Source organism: Dendrobates tinctorius, unplaced genomic scaffold, assembly GCF_039654945.1.
Source record: "Dendrobates tinctorius isolate UK_male_01 unplaced genomic scaffold, ASM3965494v1 ptg000250l, whole genome shotgun sequence".
NCBI lineage: Eukaryota > Metazoa > Chordata > Amphibia > Anura > Dendrobatidae > Dendrobates > Dendrobates tinctorius.
The window spans coordinates 49,337,005-49,363,857 of NW_027361917.1; the positions used below are offsets into that span (position 1 = coordinate 49,337,005).

Genomic DNA, 26,853 nt, shown 5'->3' on the forward strand with positions numbered 1-26,853 from the left:
CACGGAGCAGGGCTGTATTACTACACAGAGCAGGGCTGTGGCACCACACGGACACGGAGCAGGGCTGTATTACTACACGGAGCAGGGCTGTGGCACCACACGGAGCAGGGCTGTATTACTACACGGAGCAAGGCTGTGGCCCCACATGGAGCAGGGCTGTATTACTACACGGAGCAGGGCTGTGGCACCACACGGAGCAGGGCTGTGGCACTACACGGAGCAGGGCTGTGGCACCACACGGAGCAGGGCTGTATTACTACACGGAGCAGGGCTGTATTACTACACGGAGCAGAGCTGTGGCACTACACGGAGCAGAGCTGTGGCACTACACGGAGCAGAGCTGTGGCACTACACGGAGCAGGCCTGTGTTACTACACGGAGAAGAGCTGTGGCACTACACGGAGCAGGGCTGTGGCACTACACGGAGCAGGGCTGTGGCACTACACGGAGCAGGGCTGTGGCACTACACGGAGCAGGGCTGTGGCACTACAAGGAGCAGGGCTGTGGCACTACACGGAGCAGGGCTGTGGCACTACACGGAGCAGGGCTGTGGCACTACACGGAGCAGGGCTGTGGCACTACACGGAGCAGGGCTGTGGCACTACACGGAGCAAGGCTGTGGCACTACACAGAGCAAGGCTGTGGCACTACACGGAGCAACGCTGTGGCACCACACGGAGCAAGGCTGTGGCACTACACGGAGCAGGGCTGTATTACTACATGGAGCAAGGCTGTGGCACTACACGGAGCAGGGCTGTGGCACTACACGGAGCAGGGCTGTGGCACTACACGGAGCAGGGCTGTATTACTACAAGGAGCAGGGCTGTATTACTACAAGGAGCAAGGCTGAGGCACTACACGGAGCAGGGCTGTATTACTACACAGAGCAGGGCTGTGGCACTACACGGAGCAGGGCTGTGGCACCACACGGAGCAGGGCTGTGGCACTACACGGAGCAGGGCTGTGGCACCACATGGAGCAGGGCTGTATTACTACACGGAGCAGGGCTGTGGCACCACACGGAGCAGGGCTGTATTACTACACGGAGCAGGGCTGTATTACTACACGGAGCAGGGCTGTGGCACCACACGGAGCAGGGCTGTGGCACCACACGGAGCAGGGCTGTGGCACCACACGGAGCAGGGCTGTGGCACCACACGGAGAAGGGCTGTATTACTACACGGAGCAGGGCTGTGGCACCACACGGACACGGAGCAGGGCTGTATTACTACACGGAGCAGGGCTGTGGCACCACACGGAGCAGGGCTGTGGCACCACACGGAGCAGGGCTGTATTACTACACGGACACGGAGCAGGGCTGTGGGTCTGGGAGACGGGGGAGGAGCGCAGGAGCCGCAGGTGACGGAGTGGACATGGCAGGAGTGGGTGGGGAGTCGGAGGGGGCGCGCTCGGAACTGACAGGAGGGCGGGTGCACAGGAGGCAGGTGCAGCTCACATCGGGGACGCGGAGCTGCAGCAATCACCGCCGGCATCTTGCTGGAGCAGCGCGTAATTACAACGGAGGACAGCGGGGACTGGCGCTAATATGGAGGCAGCAGCGCTGACAAACAGGAAAATGTGACCGTGAGGGAAGGGGAGGGGAGTAGCCGGAGAAGAGAGGAAGGAAGGGGCGGGAAGAGCTGCTGGCGGCAGCGGCTGTCACTTCCAGTGCAGCACAGGCAGGAGACAGGGATCCTCGTACACAAGCACCGAGGCTGGCACCTCTGCCCACTCCCCGGGATCTCTACATGACCGGCACCAGTGGATTCTCTCCTCTTCCCGCCAGGCTCCCGGTGTCCGGCTCGCTCAGGGGTTGTGTCGTCTGGAGAGGCCGATAACCATCAGGAGCAGCCCCCTCCTCCCCGTCACACACAGCACCTGCAGCCCCAGGGCCAGGACCCTCCTGTGTGTGGGGCGCCCATCAGCCACAGCAGCACACCGAGCCGAGGAAGAAGGGAGGAGGAGGAAAGGTGGGGGGTGAGCGGAGAGAGGGATCTGGAGGAGGAGGAGGTGCTGGAACCAGAGGCAGAGAAGGGAAGCGGTGACCATGTGGAAATTTAAGGAATTCAGGAAGGTGCTGGACGGGCTGACGGCCGCGTCCTCCTCCTCGTCATCCGCTGCTTCATCCCAGCCCGGGACCAGGGAGGTGGACATCCAGGAGACGCTCCAGTCCGAGCACTTCCAGCTCTGCAAGGTGAATAGTGATGATGACAATGCCAGCAGTAAATGGGTCTCAACTGCAGGAGGCCCTCCCCGTGTCACAGCAGCCACCACTGCACCGTCCTCCATCATCATCCTCGGGGTGCCCAGTCAGGAGGCCCCCAACAACTGGGTGCCCATTGAGCCGTGCCCCCCCCCCCACCTTCCTTCCTCCGGGGTGCCCAGTCAGGATGCCCACCACCACCTCGGGGTGCCCAGTCAGGAAGCTGCCCCCACCTGTGGGTTCTCAGTCAGGAAGCTGCCCCCCTGCCCTCACCTCTGGGTGCCCAGTCAGGAAGCTGCCCCCACCTGTGGGTTCTCAATCAGGAAGCTGCCCCCCTGCCCTCACCTCTGGGTTCCCAGTCAGGAAGCTGCCCCCACCTGTGGGTGCCCAGTCAGGAAGCTGCCCCCCTGCCCTCACCTTGGGGTGCCCAGTCAGGAAGCTGCCCCCCTGCCCTCACCTTGGGGTGCCCAGTCAGGAAGCTGCCCCCACCTGTGGGTGCCCAGTCAGGAAGTTCCCCCCCCCTTGCCCTCACCTCTGGGTGCCCAGTCAGGAAGCTGCCCTCACCTCTGGGTGCCCAGTCAGGAAGCTGCCCCCCTGCCCTCACCTCTGGGTGCCCAGTCAGGAAGCTGCCCCCCTGCCCTCACCTCTGGGTGCCCAGTCAGGAAGCTGCCCCCCTGCCCTCACCTCTGGGTGCCCAGTCAGGAAGCTGCCCCCCTGCCCTCACCTCTGGGTGCCCAGTCAGGATGCCCACCACTGCTGGGTGCCGAGTCAGAAAGCTGGCCCCCTGCCCTCACCTCTGAGTGCCCAGTCAGGAAGCTGCCCTCACCTTGGGGTGCCCAGTCAGGATGCCCCCGCCACTGGGTGCTCATTGAGCCCTTCCCTCACCTTAGGGTGCCCAGTCAGGTCCCCCCCCCATCTCTAGGTGCCCATTGGGCCGTCCCCCCACTTGTGCCCACTCAGGAGCTGCTCCTGCCCCCACCTCGGGGTACTAAGTCATGAGGGCCCCCACATTGCTCCCCAGACGGCCCACAGCCTGATAGCCAACCCATGTATTGTGGCCCCCACATCAGTGTGTGTGTATACTATTGTGAAGCTCACGGTATACTTTTGGGGGCGGACATATCATTAGTGCAAACTGTGCAGTCGTAAAGGGGCCTGAAAGGTAAAGGGGCCTCTACCACACAAAGAGGTGCGTTATGATAATCTATTGGATTGCAAAGGCCCAAATATTCCTGCACAGGGGCCTCATTGGCTGTCAGCCCCTGGATGAGGATGCAGCGTAATTGTGTGTAGATATATCTATATATCATGCGGGTGTGCACGGTGTGTGTGTGTGTATATATATATATATATCATGCGGGTGTGCACGGTGTGTGTATATATGTGTGTGTGTGTGTAATATATATATATATAATGAGGGTGTGCACGGTGTGTGTGTATGTATATATATATATATATATATATATATATATATATATATATATATATCATGAGGGTGTGCACGGTGTGTGTATGTATATATATCATGAGGGAGTGCAGTGTATGTGTGTGTGTATATATATATCATGAGGGAGTGCAGTGTATGTGTGTGTGTGTGTGTATATATATATCATGAGGGAGTGCAGTGTGTGTGTGTGCGTGTGTGTGTATGTATATACACTCACTGGCCACTTTATTAGGTACACCTGTTCAACTGTGTGTTAAGACTTAATTTCTAATCAGCCAATCACATGGCGGCAACTCAGTGCATTTAGGCATGTAGACATGGTCAAGACAATCTCCTGCAGTTCAAACCGAGCATCAGTATGGGGAAGAAAGGTGATTTGAGTGCCTTTGAACGTGGCATGATTGTTGGTGCCAGAAGGGCTGGTCTGAGTATTTCAGAAACTGCTGATCTACTGGGATTTTCACGCACAACCATCTCTAGGGTTTACAGAGAATGGTCCGAAAAAGAAAAAAAATCCAGTGAGCGGCAGTTCTGTGGGCGGAAATGCCTTGTTGATGCCAGAGGTCAGAGGAGAATGGGCATACTGGTTCGAGCTGATAGAAAGGCAACAGTGACTCAAATTGCCACCCGTTACAACCAAGGTAGGCAGAAGAGCATCTCTGAACGCACAGTGCGTCGAACTTTGAGGCAGATGGGCTACAGCAGCAGAAGACCACACTGGGTACCACTCCTCTCAGCTAAGAACAGGAAACTGAGGCTACAATTTGCACAAGCTCATCGAAATTGGACAGTAGAAGATTGGAAAAACGTTGCCTGGTCTGATGAGTCTCGATTTCTGCTGCGACATTCGGATGGTAGGGTCAGAATTTGGCGTAAACAACATGAAAGCATGGATCCATCCAGCCTTGTATCAACGGTTCAGGCTGGTGGTGGTGGTGTCATGGTGTGGGGAATTTTTTCTTGGCACTCTTTGGGCCCCTTGGTACCAATTGAGCATCGTTGCAACGCCACAGCCTACCTGAGTATTGTTGCTGACCATGTCCATCCCTTTATGACCACAATGTACCCAACATCTGATGGCTACTTTCAGCAGGATAATGCGCCATGTCATAAAGCTCGAATCATCTCAGATTGGTTTCTTGAACATGACAATGAGTTCACTGTACTCAAATGGCCTCCTCAGTCACCAGATCTCAATCCAATAGAGCATCTTTGGGATGTGGTGGAACGGGAGATTCGCATCAGGGATGTGCAGCCGACAAATCTGCGCCAACTGTGTGATGCCATCATGTCAATATGGTCCAAAATCTCTGAGGAATGCTTCCAGCACCTTGTTGAATCTCTGCCACGAAGAATTGAGGCAGTTCTGAAGGCAAAAGGGGGTCCAACCCGTTACTAGCATGGTGTACCTAATAAAGTGGCCAGTGAGTGTATATATATATATATATATATACACACTGCACTCCCTCATGATAGATATATATATATACACATACACACACACACTGCACTCCCTCATTATATATATATATACACTCACTGGCCACTTTATTAGGTACACCATGCTAGTAAGGGGTTGGACCCCCTTTTGCCTTCAGAACTGCCTCAATTCTTCGTTGCAGAGATTCAACAAGGTGCTGGAAGCATTCCTCAGAGATTTTGGACCATATTGACATGATGGCATCACACAGTTTGAGCAGATTTGTCGGCTGCACATCCCTGATGCGAATCTCCCGTTCCACCACATCCCAAAGATGCTCTATTGGATTGAGATCTGGTGACTGAGGAGGCCATTTGAGTACAGTAAACTCATTGTCATGTTCAAGAAACCAATCTGAGATGATTCGAGCTTTATGACATGGCGCATTATCCTGCTGAAAGTAGCCATCAGATGTTGGGTACATTGTGGTCATAAAGGGATGGACATGGTCAGCAACAATACTCAGGTAGGCTGTGGCGTTGCAACGATGCTCAATTGGTACCAAGGGGCCCAAAGAGTGCCCAGAAAAAATTCCCCACACCATGACACCACCACCACCAGCCTGAACCGTTGATACAAGGCAGGATGGATCCATGCTTTCATGTTGTTTACGCCAAATTCTGACCCTACCATCCGAATGTCGCAGCAGAAATCGAGACTCATCAGACCAGGCAACGTTTTTCCAATCTTCTACTGTCCAATTTCGATGAGCTTGTGCAAATTGTAGCCTCAGTTTCCTGTTCTTAGCTGAGAGGAGTGGTACCCAGTGTGGTCTTCTGCTGCTGTAGCCCATCTGCCTCAAAGTTCGACGCACTGTGCGTTCAGAGATGCTCTTCTGCCTACCTTGGTTGTAACGGGTGGCAATTTGAGTCACTGTTGCCTTTCTATCAGCTCGAACCAGTCTGCCCATTCTCCTCTGACCTCTGGCATCAACATGGCATTTCCGGCCACAGAACTGCCGCTCACTGGATTTTTTTTCTTTTTCGGACCATTCTCTGTAAACCCTAGAGATGGTTGTGCGTGAAAATCCCAGTAGATCAGCAGTTTCTGAAATTCTCAGACCAGCCCTTCTGGCACCAACAATCATGCCACGTTCAAAGGCACTCAAATCACCTTTCTTCCCCATACTGATGCTCGGTTTGAACTGCAGGAGATTGTCTTGACTATGTCTACATGCCTAAATGCACTGAGTTGCCGCCATGTGATTGGCTGATTAGAAATTAAGTCTTAACACACAGTTGGACAGGTGTACCTAATAAAGTGGCCAGTGAGTGTGTATATATATATATATATATATATATATATATATATATATATATATATATATATATATATATATATATATATATATATATATATATCATGAGGGTATGTGTGTGTGTGTGTGTGTGTGTGTATATATATATATATATATATATATTCTCTCATGAGGGTGTGCACGGTGTGTGTGTATGTATATATATATCATGAGGGTGTGCACGGTGTGTGTGTATGTATAGATTCAAGATTCAAAGAAGCTTTATTGGCAGGACTAAATACACATTAGTTTTGCCAAAGCAGGTGTACAGAAGGGAATAGGGATAGGGACTGTAGGGATGTTGGGAAGGGGCTGTAGGAAAGGTGGATGGGGCAGATCCAGGTTGGGGCTATAGAAGTCCATGGCATAGGGAAGGTGGATGGCGGCATGGGGGCAGATCCAGGATGAGGCTATAGAAGTCCATGGCATAGGGAAGGTGGATGGGGGATTGGGGCATATCCAGGGTGGGTGCCATAGAAGTCCATGGCATGTCAGAGTTCTCTTTCTCGCAGTCTATGGCATTTGTTCACATATTGCGCTGCTATCTCCACTGCTCTCTCTTCTTCCCCCAGCAGGATGTATGTTTTCTCTTCCTCCTTCATGGTGGTGAAATCCGGGAAGAGATGTGAGTGTCCCTCACTGCTGAGTACTTGGAGCAGTGTAGCAGGAAGTGGGTCTCATCCTCCAGGGCCTCCTGGTCACAGTGTTGGCACAGTCTTTCCTCCCTGGGCTTGTAGCTCTGCCTGTGTCGGCCGGATTCGATGGTCAGACTGTGGGCACTGAGTCTATACCGGCTCAGGATCTTGCGGTCTTTGGGGTCCTGGAGTTTCTCCAGGTATGGAGCCAGTCTGTAGTCTCTCTGTAGACTCTGGTACATGGTCAGTTTCTGTGAGCTGATGATGTCGTTCTTCCAGTCACTTACGTACCTCTCCTGGCCTTCGTCTACCATCTTCCTGATTCCGGCTTTTGTCAGGTTGTTGTGATTGGTTTTCTGGTCAGGTTGGGTTTGGGTGAACTGTTCCGAGGGTCCTGGTTTTTCTGTTTCCCCTACATGTGTCAGGGCTTTATGGTGATGGGAGCTTGGATTGCTCCTACGTAGGTGAGCCCGGAATGACAGTGCCCTCTTTAGAACCGTTAGGTGTAGAGGGAATCTGCCCAGCTCGGCCCGGCAAGCACTGTTGGAGGTGCTCCGATGGACTTGGAGAAGGTGCTTGCAGAATTCCAGGTGGAATATTTCTGTTGGGCTTGAATCCCACCTTGACCAGTCTGGGTAGGTGTGAGGACCCCAGACTTCGCTGCCATACAGGAGGATTGGGGCGATGATAGAATCGAAGATTTTTAACCAGACCCTCACTGGTGGCTTTAGATGGTAGAGTTTCCTTCGGATGGCATAGAAGGTTTTGCATGCCTTGTCTTTCAGGGTCTCTATGGCTTGTTTGAAGCTCCCTGATCGGTGAATCTCTAGGCCCAGATATGTATATTTGTCCGTTCCTGTAAGGGCGCAGTTGTTGAGGATAAATGAAGGGTGCTGGTCTGATTTTCTTTCTCTTCTGGAACACCATGATGTTGGTTTTCTTTAGGTTGACCGGTAGAGCCCAGGTGGAGCTGAATTTCTCTAAGATTTTCAGGTTGTCTTGGAGGCCTTTCTCGGTTGGTGACAGAAGCAGCAAGTCATCTGCATACAGCAGGAATTTCACCTGCACGTCGTGGAGGGTGAGACCTGGTGCTGTGGAAGATTCCAGAGCGGTAGCCAGCTCATTGATGTAAATGTTGAAGAGCGTTGGGCTTAGGCTGCAGCCTTGTCTGACTCCCCGGCTCTGCTGGAAATAAGCCGTTCTTCTGCCGTTCACACTCACACTGCAGAGGTTCTCGGTGTAGGAGCTTTTGATAACCTCATAGGTCTTTCCTCCTATTCCGCTCTCCAGCAGTTTCAGGAATAAGCCTGGGTGCCACACCGAATCAAAGGCCTTTTTAAAGTCCACGAAACAGGCGTATATCTTCCCGTTCTTTGTATTGTGGACGTGGCTCTGAATGAGGCTGTGCAGGGTGTAGATGTGGTCAGTAGTGCGGTGGTTTGGCATGAACCCTGCTTGGCTCTTGCTGAGGACGTTGTGCTCGGTGAGGAAACTGGGGATCCTCTTGTTCAGGATGCTGTTGAACAGTTTTCCCAGGTTGCTGCTGACACATATTCCTCTGTAGTTGGCTGGGTCATACCTGTCCCCATTCTTGTGGATGGGTGTGATGAGGCCTTGATTCCAGGTAGGAGGGAAGTAGCCGGCACTTAGCACAATATTGAAGAGTTTAACCATTGCGGCCTGTATTTCTGGTGGGCTGTACTTCAGCATTTCTGGTAGGATTCCATCCAGGCCACCGGCTTTTCTACATCTTATGGAAGAGATTCTCTCTGCTACTTCCTGTAATGTAATAGGTGCATCCACGGGGTTTTGGAAATTTTTTACTTTTTCCTCCATTGCTTTTAGTTTTGCCATTATGTTTTCCTGTTCTTGGCTTAGTTCTTCCTTTGGAATGTCTTTATAGAGGTCTCTGAAGTACTGGAGCCAGATGTTGCCATTTTGGATATGGATGTTGTTTTTCTTGTCTTTTGTGCCCATGTGGTTCCATAGTTCCCAGAAGGAGTTGTCTTGGAGGGCGTCTTGGAGTTGGTTAAGTTTGGTGGAGATGTAACTCTGCTTCTTCCTCCTGAGGATGGTTTTGTACTGCCTTTGTATGGTTTCATAGGTTTCCCTCAGACCCGGGTGGTTGGGGTCTCTGTGTTTCTTGTTTGAGGCTGTTCTCAGGGTCTTCCGTACGGCTTTACATTCTCTGTCAAACCATCCATTGATCTGTTTTTCTTTTGGTCTCTTGTAGTTGACTTTTTTAAGGTCGGACAGTCTGGCCATTGCATAGAATATATTGTTGAGGTCTTTTGCAGCTTGACTCACTCCCTTTGGGTTAGGCTGGTACTCGTAGTTGTAGAAGTGGTGGAGCATCCGCTGTATTTCAGGTCTGCTGGGAACCTCTTTATACTTTAATGCCGACGTTTTGTGCCATTTATAGGATGGAGGCCGGGTGAAGAGGCCGCTCTGCTGTGGCTTTTGAGTGGATGGTTTCTCTGTAGATTTCAGGTACAGAAGAAGTTGGTGTATGTGTGTGTATATATATATATATATATATATATATATATATATATATATATATATATATAGTAAGGATTCGGACTCGCTTAGGTGCGGCGGGAGTCAAACATGAGGCACGTTCCTTTAAAATTTCACAGGGTTTATTACTCCATAAACCAGAGACAGCACATAAACAGTCCTTAGCTGGGCTGTGTTCCCTCAGGTCCTGTGCACACAGGTCAGGGCAATGTCCAGAGCAGCGCTCTATCTGCAGCCGCAGACACAGGAAGGCTTCGCCTTCCTTGGAACACAGACCACTCTCTGTAGTGTCGCACCTGGACACATGGAAGTCTGTCCACACTCTGCCAGACTTCCTCACAGTCTCTCTCACATGTGCCAAACACCTTAATTACATAGCCCTGTAACCACACCCATAGGTGAGGTATGGATCACATGAGCTGGTCACATGGTCAGGACTTCACCACATGTCCTGAACAAACACATATCTTCAGGCAAAACGGAGTACATTCCGCACCCAGTGCACTAAATGACATCTTTAGTGCTCATGTACACTATAGGCAAAATACTCCGGGTTGCATCGCAGGGAGCATCCCTCCATGTGACATATCTCCCATTAACCACGCGTTCACCTGTCACACCACATATCCCCCTCCTCTGCCTAAAGCCGTGGGGCTTGGCACTTTCTATTACTCGACCAGAGATCCTTCTCGGTCGTCTCTGCCAGTCAAATCGTCTATCAAAGTCAGGCCCTGCTAGTGAACTCTTCAGTAGGCATCCCTTATCCGACATTGTCTTGTTCTTTGATAAAGATGGGCCCACGTCAGACCACCCGCATCCCCGGCGGTCAGTATGGTGTTGCGACTCCCTTGCCCCCATACCTCTTGTCTGGACTGACTCTTTGTCACCACGTCTTCTACAGGGTCTCCTGCCTAGGTCACTCAGCTCTGAGCTAACTGAGGCATCACTACTTCCTCTTCCATCAGGCCACCTACTGTCCTCTCTCTGCTGGCCATTTCTCCTAAGGTCTATAAAGTCCCGAGAGCAGCCCTTCCATTTATCTCTATGTACTCTCTTATCTCCATCTTTAGGACTTCCAGTCTTAAGTGAACCTCTTTGCCTTTCTATACCGCGAGTTGAAGGAGGCGGCCATCTTCTTTCCATTTCCTCCAGCTCTCTACTGATCTGCTTCCTCTCAAGTCTTAGCTGCTCTACTTCTTTCAGGTATGACACGCGATACTCCAGGAGCATCCGGATATTCCCAAGGCTCTCCATGGACCCGACAACGAGGAATGGAACCATCCCATCTTCACCCTTGTCCTGGGTTTCGTCATTAGCCGGAATCCTCACTCTCATCACGCCAGACCTGTTCACCATGTCCTGCATCACTTTCCCAAACCTTCCGATGACTTTCCTCACCAGACCTCCGGGCACTTGAATAATGTCTTCTGCAATGCCCTGCTGACTTTGAACTTTCCTCGCACACTCTAGACATCGAGCGGCTTCTTTTTTTTCCAACAGGATCATCTGCCTTGTGCGGAGGCATTGTAGATGCATATCCCTCAGGATAGTAACCCGCTTCCTTGTGACTTCCTTAGATGACAGTATGACCAGCTGCTTCGTCTCTGGTGCCCAGATCACACTACATGCTTCTATAGCCTTCCTAAAGGCCTCATGCACACCTTCCTCAGCACAGGCTTCCTGCATGTCTTCTGGTACATCAATTACAACCTTGAAGGTCGTGGACTTGCTCTCACCCTGAACAGATGGCTCTGGGTTCCCTACGGACACTTCCCTCAAGATATCTGTCACGATTGGATGACTGTCTTGTGCAGCCCTTGGCTCACCATCTTCCTGAGATTTACAGTCTTCAGGACCCTTTTCCAAGATGGGCTTTGGCAGTTCTGCCTTGCTATCAGGCGGGCACGGCTGCTGTACGTCTTCGCCCATCCACTTCTCCCGTAGAAGACCTTTTCCTACTCCACTGAGTTCTTGCAGAACTTTATCTCGCTCTTCTGCCAGGTAGCGACGCTCATCCTCTCTCCTGAGAATCTCCTGTTGATACTTCTCTTGGGCCTCTCTGAGCACCTCCATATCTTCCAACAGGGTCTTGTTCATGGTTTTACACGCTGACAGGTGACCTCTGAGCTCAGAGACTTCCTTCTCCAGCTCATCCACTCTGTGCTCAGTCACTTGTCTCAGTGCTTTGCCTGCCAAGAGCTCGGACTCTAGGTGGTGCAACCGCTCCACCTGCGCGGAGTTGGCGACTTCCAGACTCGCCACCTTCAGACACTCCCTCGCCAGCTGCTGACACATCTCTTCGCGCCCTTGCTCCAAGTCTCGTAGGTGCGCTTCTACCTGGTGCAAACTGTCATTACACTGGATTCGTGCTTCTGTCTGACAAACACTGTCTTCAGCCCTAGTGGTTGCTACTGGCAATAACATATTACAGTCACGCCTGGTACCTGTGTCACACCCCACCGCATGGGAAATGTTCATGTTGCTCTCTGTTCGGGTGTCAGGTCCACTCTTTTTAATTACCACACCACTATCAGTCTCTCTCTGGTACCCGTCAGGTGACATCATGTCTGTAAGTGGGGCCGACGCACTGTTCTCTCTGGTCATGTTTAACTTAGGCCTGTCAACTTTAGGAGGCGGACTTTTCATACCATTACCTCCCATACACATTATATCAACAGACACTTCTCCTTTTGTCCACCAGTCCCACAGGGCTTCTAAGTCCCGCCCTATTACCATAGTATACTGTAAGTCTGGGTCTACTGTCACTACATGGTACGTGGAACTCTCAGTTGTGTCAATGTAGAGGTATGCTGTCAAAAGTTCTTTATCGTCCCCACCAAAGCCATTCACTCTCGTCACCGTCCCAGGCGACACAGAACGTCCAGGAGTGGTTTTTAGCACAGATACCGGACTCCCAGGGTCTAACAATCCCATCACCCGTTCTCCATCCAGCCAGAAGGGGCACTGTAGTGTTGGTTCACTGACCGAGCTACTCACAGTCGTCTCATCTCCCAGCCCACCATCCGTCATGTCACGAGACGTCAGGTCCGTAAGTTGGGCAGATGTCCTTCTCCTTCCGGTCAGTTCTACCTCTGACCTGTCTACGTCAGGAGCCGTCACTATCTTAGTGTCCGCTGGCCCCACAGTCGAAGCATCTCCATCGTCCGACCAAACGTCATCAAACAAAACAAAGTCCCGGCCCCTCTCCCAGGCATAGACTAAGTCCCGTGGTATCCCTCCCCCTTGGCACTCACCACCTTTGGTCCCCTCAAACACTACTCTGTCTACTGCATAGTTCACCGTGAACCCGTGTTTACAGCGAACCCTGACGTTTTTCTCGGACAGACAAAGTGAGAGGAGTTCCTGTCAGAGTCACCTGATTCTCTGATTCCAGCCGACCAAAGGCTCCTTCCCGGTGCAGCATCACTGTACACATCTGTGGCCCGTCATTACTACCTGGAAAGGATATTCCACATTCTGGAAAAGACCTGCACATACACTGCGGTACTCCAGACGTACCTACTGAGTCACCCAGTGCTGTCACTTCTTCAAACTTGGCCCCTTTCTGGACCACCACCCCGCTTTGGGTTGCCGCCCCCTCCCGGGACTCCACCCCATTTTGGGTTACCACCCCAATTTGGGCCACCGCCCCCTTTGGGGACTCCACCCCTTTACGGGCTACCACCCCGATTTGGGCCACCGCCCCCTTTTGGGACTCAACCCCTTTACGGGCTACCTCCCCGATTTGGGCCAACGCCCCCTTTTGGGACTCCACCCCTTTACGGGATCTCCCCATGTCTGTCCTGCAGAACCTCTTAGGCCACAGTTCACACAGTACAGTTTATGCCTTTTTCTGGTACTGGCCCTTTAAGCACGACACCACACCAATTCCTTCTGGCACTGCCCCAGCTCCTGCCGTCGCTCACAAGCAGCTGCTGGTGTTTCTGCAGCTCCTGCTGCGTCATCTTCGAGGACCCGCCGATCCACCGGAAGCCACTTGTCACCCTCAAAGATAAAAAAACCACAAAAGCGCGCCCATAGGGCCTTACCAGTGCAGGTATAATGGGTATAAGGACATAATACAGGGTACTCACCCTTAATAGTTGTGTAAAGCCACAACTACTGTATCCGCTTAGTCATATGCCATAAAGCTGCAGCAGGATGGTGTAGACAGACAGCGTCTGCTACCAATGCTCAAATAGGAGATCCCAAAAAGAAAAAACATCAGGTCCCCGCGCTGCGAGACCTTCGTGAGCGTACTGAGCCACAGCAAGCACTTTCAGGATTTTTTTTTTTTTTTTTTGCAGAGAAGCGAGGAAAAGGGAAAAAAAAAACACAAGCACAGTCTCTCACTGACTCTGGTCAGTGCAACACGGATTCCTGTCCGTTACCTGCTGGTGTCAGCCACACAGGTTCTCGGGTACCTTTTCTCCTCATAGGCATCCCACAAATCTCCATACAGTCATTTCCTCTGACCTCGGTCAGTATTACTCACGATTTTCCATACCGTCTGTGCTCCTGGGAATCGCTGCCCGCATTCTCCACCAATTGTAAGGATTCGGACTCGCTTAGGTGCGGCGGGAGTCAAACATGAGGCACGTTCCTTTAAAATTTCACAGGGTTTATTACTCCATAAACCAGAGACAGCACATAAACAGTCCTTAGCTGGGCTGTGTTCCCTCAGGTCCTGTGCACACAGGTCAGGGCAATGTCCAGAGCAGCGCTCTATCTGCAGCCGCAGACACAGGAAGGCTTCGCCTTCCTTAGAACACAGACCACTCTCTGTAGTGTCGCACCTGGACACATGGAAGTCTGTCCACACTCTGCCAGACTTCCTCACAGTCTCTCTCACATGTGCCAAACACCTTAATTACATAGCCCTGTAACCACACCCATAGGTGAGGTATGGATCACATGAGCTGGTCACATGGTCAGGACTTCACCACATGTCCTGAACAAACACATATCTTCAGGCAAAACGGAGTACATTCCGCACCCAGTGCACTAAATGACATCTTTAGTGCTCATGTACACTATAGGCAAAATACTCCGGGTTGCATCGCAGGGAGCATCCCTCCATGTGACATATCTCCCATTAACCACGCGTTCACCTGTCACACCACTATATATATATATATATATACTCACTGGCCACTTTATTAGGTACACCTGTCCAACTGTGTGTTAAGACTTAATTTCTAATCAGCCAATCACATGGCGGCAACTCAGTGCATTTAGACATGTAGACATGGTCAAGACAATCTCCTGCAGTTCAAACCGAGCATCAGTATGGGGAAGAAAGGTGATTTGAGTGCCTTTGAACGTGGCATGATTGTTGGTGCCAGAAGGGCTGGTCTGAGAATTTCAGAAACTGCTGATCTACTGGGATTTTCACGCACAACCATCTCTAGGGTTTACAGAGAATGGTCCGAAAAAGAAAAAAAATCCAGTGAGCGGCAGTTCTGTGGCCGGAAATGCCATGTTGATGCCAGAGGTCAGAGGAGAATGGGCAGACTGGTTCGAGCTGATAGAAAGGCAACAGTGACTCAAATTGCCACCCGTTACAACCAAGGTAGGCAGAAGAGCATCTCTGAACGCACAGTGCGTCGAACTTTGAGGCAGATGGGCTACAGCAGCAGAAGACCACACTGGGTACCACTCCTCTCAGCTAAGAACAGGAAACTGAGGCTACAATTTGCACAAGCTCATCGAAATTGGACAGTAGAAGATTGGAAAAACGTTGCCTGGTCTGATGAGTCTCGATTTCTGCTGCGACATTCGGATGGTAGGGTCAGAATTTGGCGTAAACAACATGAAAGCATGGATCCATCCTGCCTTGTATCAACGGTTCAGGCTGGTGGTGGTGGTGTCATGGTGTGGGGAATTTTTTCTGGGCACTCTTTGGGCCCCTTGGTACCAATTGAGCATCGTTGCAACGCCACAGCCTACCTGAGTATTGTTGCTGACCATGTCCATCCCTTTATGACCACAATGTACCCAACATCTGATGGCTACTTTCAGCAGGATAATGCGCCATGTCATAAAGCTCGAATCATCTGATTGGTTTCTTGAACATGACAATGAGTTTACTGTACTCAAATGGCCTCCTCAGTCACCAGATCTCAATCCAATAGAGCATCTTTGGGATGTGGTGGAACAGGAGATTCGCATCAGGGATGTGCAGCCGACAAATCTGCGCCAACTGTGTGATGCCATCATGTCAATATGGTCCAAAATCTCTGAGGAATGCTTCCAGCACCTTGTTGAATCTCTGCCACGAAGAATTGAGGCAGTTCTGAAGGCAAAAGGGGGTCCAACCCGTTACTAGCATGGTGTACCTAATAAAGTGGCCAGTGAGTGTGTGTATGTGTATATATATATATATATACACTCACTGGCCACTTTATTAGGTACACCATGCTAGTAAGGGGTTGGACCCCCTTTTGCCTTCAGAACTGCCTCAATTCTTCGTGGCAGAGATTCAACAAGGTGCTGGAAGCATTCCTCAGAGATTTTGGACCATATTGACATGATGGCATCACACAGTTGGCGCAGATTTGTCGGCTGCACATCCCTGATGCGAATCTCCCGTTCCACCACATCCCAAAGATGCTCTATTGGATTGAGATCTGGTGACTGAGGAGGCCATTTGAGTACAGTAAACTCATTGTCATGTTCAAGAAACCAATCTGAGATGATTCGAGCTTTAGGACATGGCGCATTATCCTGCTGAAAGTAGCCATCAGATGTTGGGTACATTGTGGTCATAAAGGGATGGACATGGTCAGCAACAATACTCAGGTAGGCTGTGGCGTTGCAACGATGCTCAATTGGTACCAAGGGGCCCAAAGAGTGCCCAGAAAAAATTCCCCACACCATGACACCACCACCACCAGCCTGAACCGTTGATACAAGGCAGGATGGATCCATGCTTTCATGTTGTTTACGCCAAATTCTGACCCTACCATCCGAATGTCGCAGCAGAAATCGAGACTCATCAGACCAGGCAACGTTTTTCCAATCTTCTACTGTCCAATTTCGATGAGCTTGTGCAAATTGTAGCCTCAGTTTCCTGTTCTTAGCTGAGAGGAGTGGTACCCAGTGTGGTCTTCTGCTGCTGTAGCCCATCTGCCTCAAAGTTCGACGCACTGTGCGTTCAGAGATGCTCTTCTGGCCACCTTGGTTGTAACGGGTGGCAATTTGAGTCACTGTTGCCTTTCTATCAGCTCGAACCAGTCTGCCCATTCTCCTCTGACCTCTGGCATCAACATGGCATTTCCGGCCACAGAACTGCCGCTCCCTGGATTTTTTTTCTTTTTCGGACCATTCTCTGTAAACCCTAGAGATGGTTGTGCGTGAAAATCCCAGTAGATCAGCAGTTTCTGAAATTCTCAGACCAGCCCTTCTGGCACCAACAATCATGCCACGTTCAAAGGCACTCAAATCACCTTTCTTTCCCATACTGATGCTCGGTTTGAACTGCAGGAGATTGTCTTGACCATGTCTACATGCCTAAATGCACTGAGTTGCCGCCATGTGATTGGCTGATTAGAAATTAAGTCTTAACACACAGTTGGACAGGTGTACCTAATAAAGTGGCCAGTGAGTGAGTGTGTGTGTATATATATATATATATATATATATATATATATATATATATATATATATATATATATATATATATATATATATATATATATATATATATATATATATCTATCTATATCATGAGGGTGTGCACGGTGTGTGTGTATATGTGTGTGTGTGTATATATATATATATATATATATATATATATCTATCTATCTATATCATGAGGGTGTGCACGGTGTGTGTGTGTGTGTATGTATATATATATATATATATATATATATATATATATATATCTATATATATATATATCATGAGGGTGTGCACGGTGTGTGTGTATGTATGTATATATATCATGAGGGTGTGCACGGTGTGTGTGTATGTGTGTGTATATATATATATCATGAGGGTGTGCACGGTGTGTATGTGTGTGTGTGTGTATATATATATATATATATATATATATATATATATATATATATATATATATCTCATGAGGGTGTGCACTGTGTATGTGTGTGTGTATATATATATATATATATATATATATATATCTATCTATCTATATCATGAGGGTGTGCACGGTGTGTGTGTATGTATATATATATCATGAGGGTGTGCACGGTGTGTGTGTATGTATATATATATCATGAGGGTGTGCACGGTGTGTGTGTATGTATATATATATCATGAGGGTGTGCACGGTGTGTGTGTATGTATATATATATCTCATGAGGGTGTGCACGGTGTGTGTGTATGTATATATGTCATGAGGGTGTGTGTGTGTGTGTGTGTATATATAATCTATATCATGAGGGTGTGCACGGGGTGTGTGTGTGTGTGTGTGTGTATATATATGCACGGTGTGTGTGTATGTATATATATATCATGAGGGTGTGCACGGTGTGTGTGTGTGTGTATGTATATATATATCATGAGGGTGTGCACGGTGTGTGTGTGTGTATGTATATATATCATGAGGGTGTGCACGGTGTGTGTGTATGTATATATATATCATGAGAGTGTGCACGGTGTGTGTATGTATGTATATATATATATATATATATCATGAGGGTGTGCACGGTGTGTGTCTGTCTTGTCTGTCCTGTGTTTATTTCCAATATCTGCTCGTCCTTTGTGGCATTCTGTGCTGGTCTTGTCCTCGGGTGGCTTGAAGGGCATATCGGAAAGCTCTGCACCATTTACAATTCTTTTTGGGCTGTATTTGCTGAGATCAGGCTCCCCCCACCTTGTCAATGCCTCCCCCTCACTCCTCCTCCTCCTCCTGTCAATTTCCCTCTAGTGATGGCCGTAATGTCAGCTGTTGTCAGGCTGGCTCTTGTTGATATGTTTAGTCATTGGTCCGCTAGCCTCCTGCCTGTCTTCGGACATGTCCTTTCACCCCTTGCCAGGTTTTACCCTGGATTTGTGGTGGTGATGTTCCCAGTCCTCGGACGCTTTCCTGCCAGTTGTGTAGGCAGCTGTCGTAGACGGGTCAGGTATATCCAGGGTGGAGATGGGCATTTGTGCTGGGCGCAGGCTGATGGCACAGTGGATTGCACATAGCAGGCAGATAGAACGATGGTTTGTACTGATGAGACTTGTGAGAGATGTAGTAATGGATGCTTTGCTTGTTTGATACTGATGTGTATAGCAGTGAAGCAGATCTGGTCTGGACAGTGTCAAGCCCCTAATGCAATGTGTACACAGCTGATCCTCCAGTGTCAGGCATCTGTCTGTATATCTAATCAATGGACTGACAGATCCTGGAGCCTGGTAACCAAGGCAGCCATAACATCACGGCTGCCTTTTACAGTTGAGTCATGGTAATGGAGGTCAGTAGCCGCACGTCTTCTCCAGCTCCCATTGGGATGTTATGCTGTAACCATTAACAGCAGCCATCACCGTGACAAAAGGGGTCATCCATTCTGTAAATGAATGGAGCCGAGGGCCGTCGTAAAGATGTGACAGCCATCACAAGAGCCCCTGTGCGATCTCTCATCACAGGGTCCCAGAAAGGCTACCTGGATTCTGCAGGTGCAGCCCCCGGAAAGAAGACGGGGTAAAGACATACTCAGTGACTGCCCGGCTTCATTATGGAAACTGCTTACAATGCTGGAGGGAGGGATGTACAGAATAGGTGCATTTAGGGCCAATTCTCTAATATATTTGTTACAATGGCTCCTAGTGATGCATGGTGTAATGTCCCTTATTCTTTCAGTGAAAGACCTGTTTAAGATATGTTTTCTCCTATGTGTTTTATCCATTCTTTTCTCACAATTAGAACATGTACCCATCAATTTTTCAGAATGATTGCAAAATAATAAATGGGGACATGGGTCTTTTTTTCATCTGATTTGTGGATCAAACTTTCAACTTCAAGTGATTTGATGTGAAAAAAAGCAGAAAAAACAAAACAAGTCTCAGTCTCCTCCCTGTGTGACACTGTCGGCGTGGTGTGTACAGAGCGCCTCACCATCATTGTGTATACAGCATAGTGCTGATTATTACTGTCTAATGGGCAGGAGAAGCTAGGTATTTGTTTCTTTTTGTGTATTATTAAAAGATGTTACGCTGATGGTAAAAACTGACACATGGACCAAAAAATGGATACAAATAAGAACCAGCACACAAATGTGTTTTACCTTTTTTGTGTATGCAGAAAACACCTGATGTGAATGAGGCCAAATTATAATTTCCAAACCATCAGCAATATAATGACCACGTTGGACATCGTGCCCCCACCGTGAAGACGTGTACACTAACTTACTAGACAATCTCCATCCAGTTTTGAAATTGAAAGCCATCAGTCTCCAATGATGTATAAACCTGTCGGGAATGGTTGGACTGATCACATCTATTGTGTGTGACCAGCGGGGCTAAAATGTCCTCTCTTCTGGTAGAGGAGACGTAGAAATGGAATACGGTGCATCCTCAGCGGACAGGACTGCTATATCCTGTTTATAAGGCTGGTTTTCTTACATTAAAAATTGATGGCAAATGCAGTCACTGGGCCACACAAATCTAAGCCCACCATATGTTCATTTATATAAGTGTCTGGATGTAACCAGCTCCAATGCGGTGTTGCTGACCATTTGCAGTCCAGCGGGAGTGTGGATGTTACCTTTAGAGTGCAGTCATGTACAGTGCACCCATATACAGGGGGGCCGTGGCCCGATAATACAGCCTGTTTACAGTATATGCCTCATGTATGAAAACGAGGTAAGCAAAAATGGCAGGACAGGAGGCAACTAGATGGCAATTGCTATAAGCACACCTTCTAGTAGCGAAACGTTAGGACCTTGGCAACCTAACCCCATGTAATGGGGGGAGGGGGGAATTCTTAAAGGGGTTGTCCACTACTTTAAATTAACCCACCAATGTATCCCCCTGGGCCCTTAATGAATTTTGTAAATACTTTGTTGCCTATACTGCCTGTGAGCGTCGCTTTCTCAATGAATGGGCGCGCGGTGGATGTTGGGTGTGACGCAGGGGGTAACCCTGCCCACAGCCTGGCAGCCAGCGCGGAAGGAGGAAGAGGGACCCCCGGCTGCTGCCAGCACTTGTCGGGACGTCAGTGGAAGCAAAAGTCGGCTGTATCCGGGGGTCACGTGCTGCTTGTGAGCGACCAGCGATAGCGCCGCTTGCAGGCAGTATAGGCAACATGAGGTATTTACAAAATTCATTAGGGCCCCGGGGGGGATACATTGGGGGGTTAAATTAAAGCAGTTTTTTTCCGATCTTTTTGTTAGGTATCACATGTAAAGCGCTGTGGCATATGTTGGTGGTATATAAATAATAATATATGTAAGTGCAATGCATGTAGTTTCATACTTATTATTCGGCGTCTCCATCTGTTTTCAGCTCCGCTGCGGTTGCTGCGGCACAACTTGACTGCTTGTCACCTGCCCGGTCGCTACATCCCGGAAGACCTTTTTCTCAGATGTAGTGGACTCAAAATGGGGTTATAGACCCTGTGTCTAAATTCCCGTAGATGAGCATGGAGAAGATTTTAAAAAGTGACCTCCGCTTCACACATTATACTCTGTGTGAATTGGCCGGTCACAACTGCAGTCACGCGCTGCAATAATGGGGCTGAAAACCGGTAAAGACTGCAACCGGCGAATCTGAGACTTGCATGTGTTACTCTTATATGTGATCCCTAACAAAGGGTTAAAAGACACCAGAAAAACACTGGACTAGTGCTTTATAGGAAACCTGCCATCTGCTACCAAATCCACAGGCAGCATGAGTCAGAGCTGCATTATTGTATCCATGTGTGCTATGGCGATTCCTGCCATTGCCTCTAGTGTCGCTCACTACCGCTCCCTCTGGGACTGTGCACACTGACAGCACAACGGTTTTGTATTGGTGGCATTCACTCTGCTGAAGTTTGCACTCTGTAAAGCTGTTATTAATGGGATTTTTTTTTTTTTTTGTACTGGTTAGTCTTAAATTTTAGGGTGTGTGCACACATAAGCGGTTTTTTTTTCGCGTTTTTTAAACGTTTTTACTGGCAAAAACTCTTAAACGCCTAAAAGAAGCATTCCATTCATTTTAATGAATTCTGCACTTTGTGCATATTGATGCATTTTTTTCTGCGAAAAAACCGCATTGCGGTAAAAAACACAGCATGCTCATTAATTTCTAGGTAAAATCTGCATTTCTAACGCTTTTCTATGAGACTGGGGCCGCTCCGGAAAAAAACGCATAAACGCGTGTTTTCTGGGAAGGAGTCCGGTTTTCAGTCAGGAATTTTCTGCATACGTGGGTACATAGCCTTAGTAGGCTTTTTAAAAAAAAAAAAAATATCTGTTGTTGGACCAAACACAGCAGCACACCCTTGGGGTGTTAATGTATGGAGGTGGAGAGCTCCTGATGAACTCCTGCACCACAATATTGTGTTATCCGAGCCCTGTACAGCAGTAAATGTGATACTCCATGAGTAAATGTGCTACAGGCCTACAAAACGGTCCAATGTAACTGGATCCATGTGCAGAAAGCAAGCACTAGTGACCGGATACATTACTATTAGGCGCAGGGTAGATGGTGGTTTACAGGAGCGCAGAGAGAATGTCTTGGCTTTGGAATACAGGCATTTTGCTGCAATGTCCTTATATTTATAGACACATGAAATTTATAGGGAAATGGGAATAACACGAGTCAGTAAGGTTAGTGTGGTGCCAGTCATGGGCACATCATGTGGTATGATTGTGGGCCGAGGAGAGGACACTTCCTGGGGACTTGTCCATACAGATTCAGATAAATACTTTTTTATACTTAATTTATCAAGAGTTGGACACGTTATTAAATATTTGTTGAAAAACTCTTGGGGTGTGTGCACACGCTGCAGATCCGCAGCAGTACCATAATATCCTATGGGAAATGGAAACCACTGTGCAGACGCTGCGGAATTTTCCACGCAGATTATCTGCGGTTTCTAAACCGCAGAAAGAATTGACATGTCAATTCTTTCTGCGGATTCCTATCTCCTCCATTGTGGAGATGGTGAAACCGCAGGGCAAAACTGCAGGCTAATCCGCAGATAAACCGCAGGTCTTTTGACCTGCGGATTTATCCACGGATTTTGCAAAATCTGTGCAGATGAATCCGCAGCAGATTCTGCAACGTTTGCACGTACCCTAAAGGACTCTTTCAGAAATCCATTTTTTTTTCATGACTAGAACATGTACCTACTGTTGCCTATGGATCAGTTCTCATGTTAGTTTTTCTTCTCTATATGACCCCCCCAAGATGGGCCTTTAATTATAATTTTTTTTTTTATTAATGTGATGCACAATAAATGGTTTCTTCAGTTGTCTGAGTGTTCTCACCCCATTTTTTTTTTTTTCTCTGGGGGGGGGGGGCTACAGTCACTTAGTGTAGTATATAGTGTCACTGGTGGACCTCTGATGGTGTTCAGCCTCGGTATACTTTCTGCAGGCGTCTTATGTTTGTAATAAGCTTTCTGATTCTTCTTATCCCTCCCCCATTGTTCCTGGATTTGGCCGATTACTTGAATTCTCCATTGTTTTGTCTGTCGAGTCTCTTTTCCATCTCTGTTCCTTTTTCTTGTGTTTCCATGTGCGTACAGATCCTTTACTGTATCCTCTTCTTTAATGGACTGCAGTTTTCATTCAGTGCACCAGATATTTCTGAGAACGAGGAGGGAGCAGCTCCAAAACTGCAGCCAAGTGGATGTTGATCCTTTCATTGTCGATTTTATTTTATTTTTCTCCCCCCTAATGAAAGAGCTTTGTGAAATAAACTGCCTAATGTAGATCTCCTGTAAGGTTAGATGTTGTCCAGCAGCTCTGTATCCTAGCATAATATGATTGTTCTGGGCATGTTTACCAGATTTAATAAAAATGGTAGATGTTTAGCAGGTAGTGGTTTGTGCCGAGGTTTGATACAGTATCCATATTGTAAGATGCATTCGTTACTGTACAGTGCAGTTAAATTCACATAGCCCTGTAAGGCCTGCTTCATACTTCAGTTTTTTGACGTCAGTAAAAGACCGTCGTTTTTATAAAAAAGCGGATCCGCCCTTTTTTTGGCTGATCCGTTTTTTCCCCCATAGACTTGCATTAGTGCGGATTTTGACTGATGGTCGTCCGTTGCATCCGTTTTTAGACAGATCCGTTAAAATTGTAGCGGCCGCTGAAGTGAACCAACAATATAACATTGTTTTGCAGCGGCGGACCTCTCCACTGAAAGGATATCTGTACAAATCAGGAAGTGTGAGTCTATTGTGAAAATTGAATAACTTTGAAAGTTTAGAGTTAAAAAAAAGTAACATTAAAAACCCAATTTAATAATTTCTAAATATATATTCTCTTTAAGGGAGTGTTAGAATTCTTATTTATATAGGCGTGAATTAATCCAGTTTGCTGTGCCCACGAGACGTTTGTATCAAGATCTGTCTGTGTACACATGGGTCCAGAATACGGTACCGTTATTATGCTGCCCATTCATACTGTGGCTTAATGTGCCTACAGCCCCACATGGAGGGTTTTGTTACAGATTCATTGTGAATTCAAGTGTGCGGGAAAAATCGGTGCATGTTATGTTAGCGGTTTTTCCACCTCGAAATATTGCTTTTAGTGGAGACGATGGTGCCTCATGGAATACTCCGGAGTCTGTAATAAAGATCTAAGTGATCTTGGCTTAACCTGAAGAAAAGCGGATAATTTTCAGATACATTTGTTGCATAGAGTACACCCCGAAGGAAAGGACCTGGCTGGCGTCTGGGACAGTTGCCGATTTGCAAAAAAAAAAAAAAAGTAACAACAAAAATAAGGAGTTGTGGTGAAGTCAGTACATCCGCCTTCCATGTGAAATGAGGATGAGCCTAAGGCTATGTGCACACGGTGCGGATCCTCCTGCGCGGATTTTACTAAATCCGCAGGTCAAATGACATGCATTTTTCCTGCGGATTTCTTCCTTTTTTTTTTTTTTTTTTTTTGCGGTTTTACTGCAGTTTTTGTGCGGTTTTCCACCTGCGGATTTGTAGAATGGAGCAGGTGGAAAACTGCAGCAAAACCGCACAAAAGAAGTCACATGCAGCGTTTTTTTTTTTTTTTTTTTTTACATAGGCTATAATGGTACTGTACATCACCTGCAGTTCTGCTGCAGATCCACAGCGGCAAATCCTCTGCGGATCCGCAGCAGAATCCGCACTTTGTGCACAGGCCCTTAATGTAGTTGTTGGCTCAACAGTATAAACATTGGGGACCAGGATGGTTAATAATAAGTATGGTAGATGGGGTGGCCCAGTCTGTTTTTTAAGATGGCACTTCTTGAGTTTTGTATTTAGGATCTGGATACCATGTGTGTGCTGCTTGTACATATGTATTGTGCTGTGGCATATGTTGGTGGTTATAACATAATATCTTTATTTCCGTTTGGCATTTCTATTCCCTAATATCGATAGCAGGGTCAATCACATTATAAAACTTATGATATATGAAAATATCTAGGAATCATTTTTGGCAGCTCAGACCTGTAGCGCGTGCTTTCTCCCTATAGATGTGACGACACGTTTTACTGTCCTGTGATCATTTCTGAGTTTTTGAGATAGTCAGGTTGCAATTGCATAAAATGTGTTGGTTTTCTCAAAACCCTGCAGGTCAAGAAACTATCACATTAATCAGCCTGGTCTGTGTGGGTCAGGAAGAGCTGAATAGATTGCGGGGAAAGATTTTGTATAATGTTTTAAGTAATTTGTTTTTTGAGTCCGTTGGATGGCCTTATCTCGGACAGCTCCCACTGTAAGCACGCTAATACACGGTGGGCTGTTAGTGATGAGGAACGTGCTTAGATGTGGTGTTATCTGGGCATGCTCGAGTGCTAACCAAGAGACCTTGGGATGCTCAAAAAATGTGTTTGAGTCCCTGTGCCTGCGTGTCTCGCGGATGTTCAACAGCCACAATGCATGCAGGGATCGCCTGACAGACAGGGACTCGAACATATTTTGCGAGCACTCCAAAGACACTTGGTTAGCACACTGAGATAACGCCTTATCCAAGCACGTTCGCTCATCACTACTGTTAATCGGTGAGTAGTGCCGCCCCCTGGACTCCTAAGCAAATACTGAGCAGGGATTTAAATTGAAAAAATAAGTTATACAGAATATTTTTCAACACATTGCTATATATATATATATATATATATATATATATATAGTTATAGTATATCAATCAGTTCAGCTCTTCCCGTTCCGTATCCCGGTGCCTACAGATTGGATATTTGACGTTGCCAGTTTCCCTTTAGGTGTTTAGTGCTGTATCTTTAATCACAATGTATAAACATGTAAATATAAATTGAGTTTCACAAGATACTAACATTTCTCTTGTTTTCTTTGTGGTCAGACGGTCCGCCATGGATTTCCCTTTGAGCCATCCTCAATGGCGTTTGATCCAGTGCAGAAGATTCTTGCAATTGGCACAAATCATGGAGCTCTAAGGCTGTATCCTTTTTATTATCTAAAGCAGCAACAGATGATGTCAGAGGAAGTGGACAGACACGGATCTCGTTGGTAACAGGTACTTTGTGTCATAGAATATGATGCCAAACAAAACTTTTACTTTTCCTTTTTTTTTTTTTTTTTTTTTTAAGGGAAATGTGTTAGCAGGCTTTTGCAAAGTAATATAAGTGCACCGTGATGTAGGAGCAGAGATCCCGCTTCTATTACTAGACCTTATTTTTCTGTTTCAATACAATTAGAGTTTTATCAGCAGTAGAATATCACTACTGGCCTTGTGTCTGCTAGTCAAGCAATGTCCTCAGCACTGATTAGCAGCTCTGTCAATAAAGAGTGTACACCGTTGGCTGCCAGTCAGTGGTGTGGACGGCACTATATAGGGATCAACATTCTGAGCTCTGCTGGATCTGCATCAGAAAACTGTGATTGTATCACCATTGCTGCAGCCAGTAAACTAAGTGATACATTGCTGGAATCGGGGTCTCTGTCCCTAAGTTTTGCTGTTGTTAGATTACATAGCAAAAATCTGCTGATGGATTCCTTATATCAGTTTATTAAGCTGTCCAATATAACTAAGATAAATTGATCTACTCTTTACAATTGCATTGGTGCTGTGTGAATTATACTGGAAAAAAATATTCTATGACTTTTTTTTTTTTAATACTTTAACTTTGATACTTTTCCCTTTCTAACGTCAA

At 47.6% G+C, this 26,853-nt stretch overlaps 1 protein-coding gene across 3 annotated transcripts in view; it reads left to right on the forward strand.

The window, feature by feature from the left end:
• The first annotated feature begins 1,430 nt into the window (after nt 1-1,430).
• The window catches only part of STXBP5 (syntaxin binding protein 5), a 492,483-nt gene continuing 467,060 nt past the window's right edge, over nt 1,431-26,853 (forward strand). For all 3 annotated transcript variants that reach the window (XM_073557677.1, XM_073557678.1, XM_073557679.1), the window contains exons 1-2: nt 1,431-2,194; nt 26,043-26,140. In XM_073557677.1, coding sequence (XP_073413778.1) covers nt 2,048-2,194; nt 26,043-26,140 — 245 coding nt within the window. In that variant the 5' untranslated portion in view covers nt 1,431-2,047. The remainder of the gene's footprint in view (nt 2,195-26,042; nt 26,141-26,853) is intronic.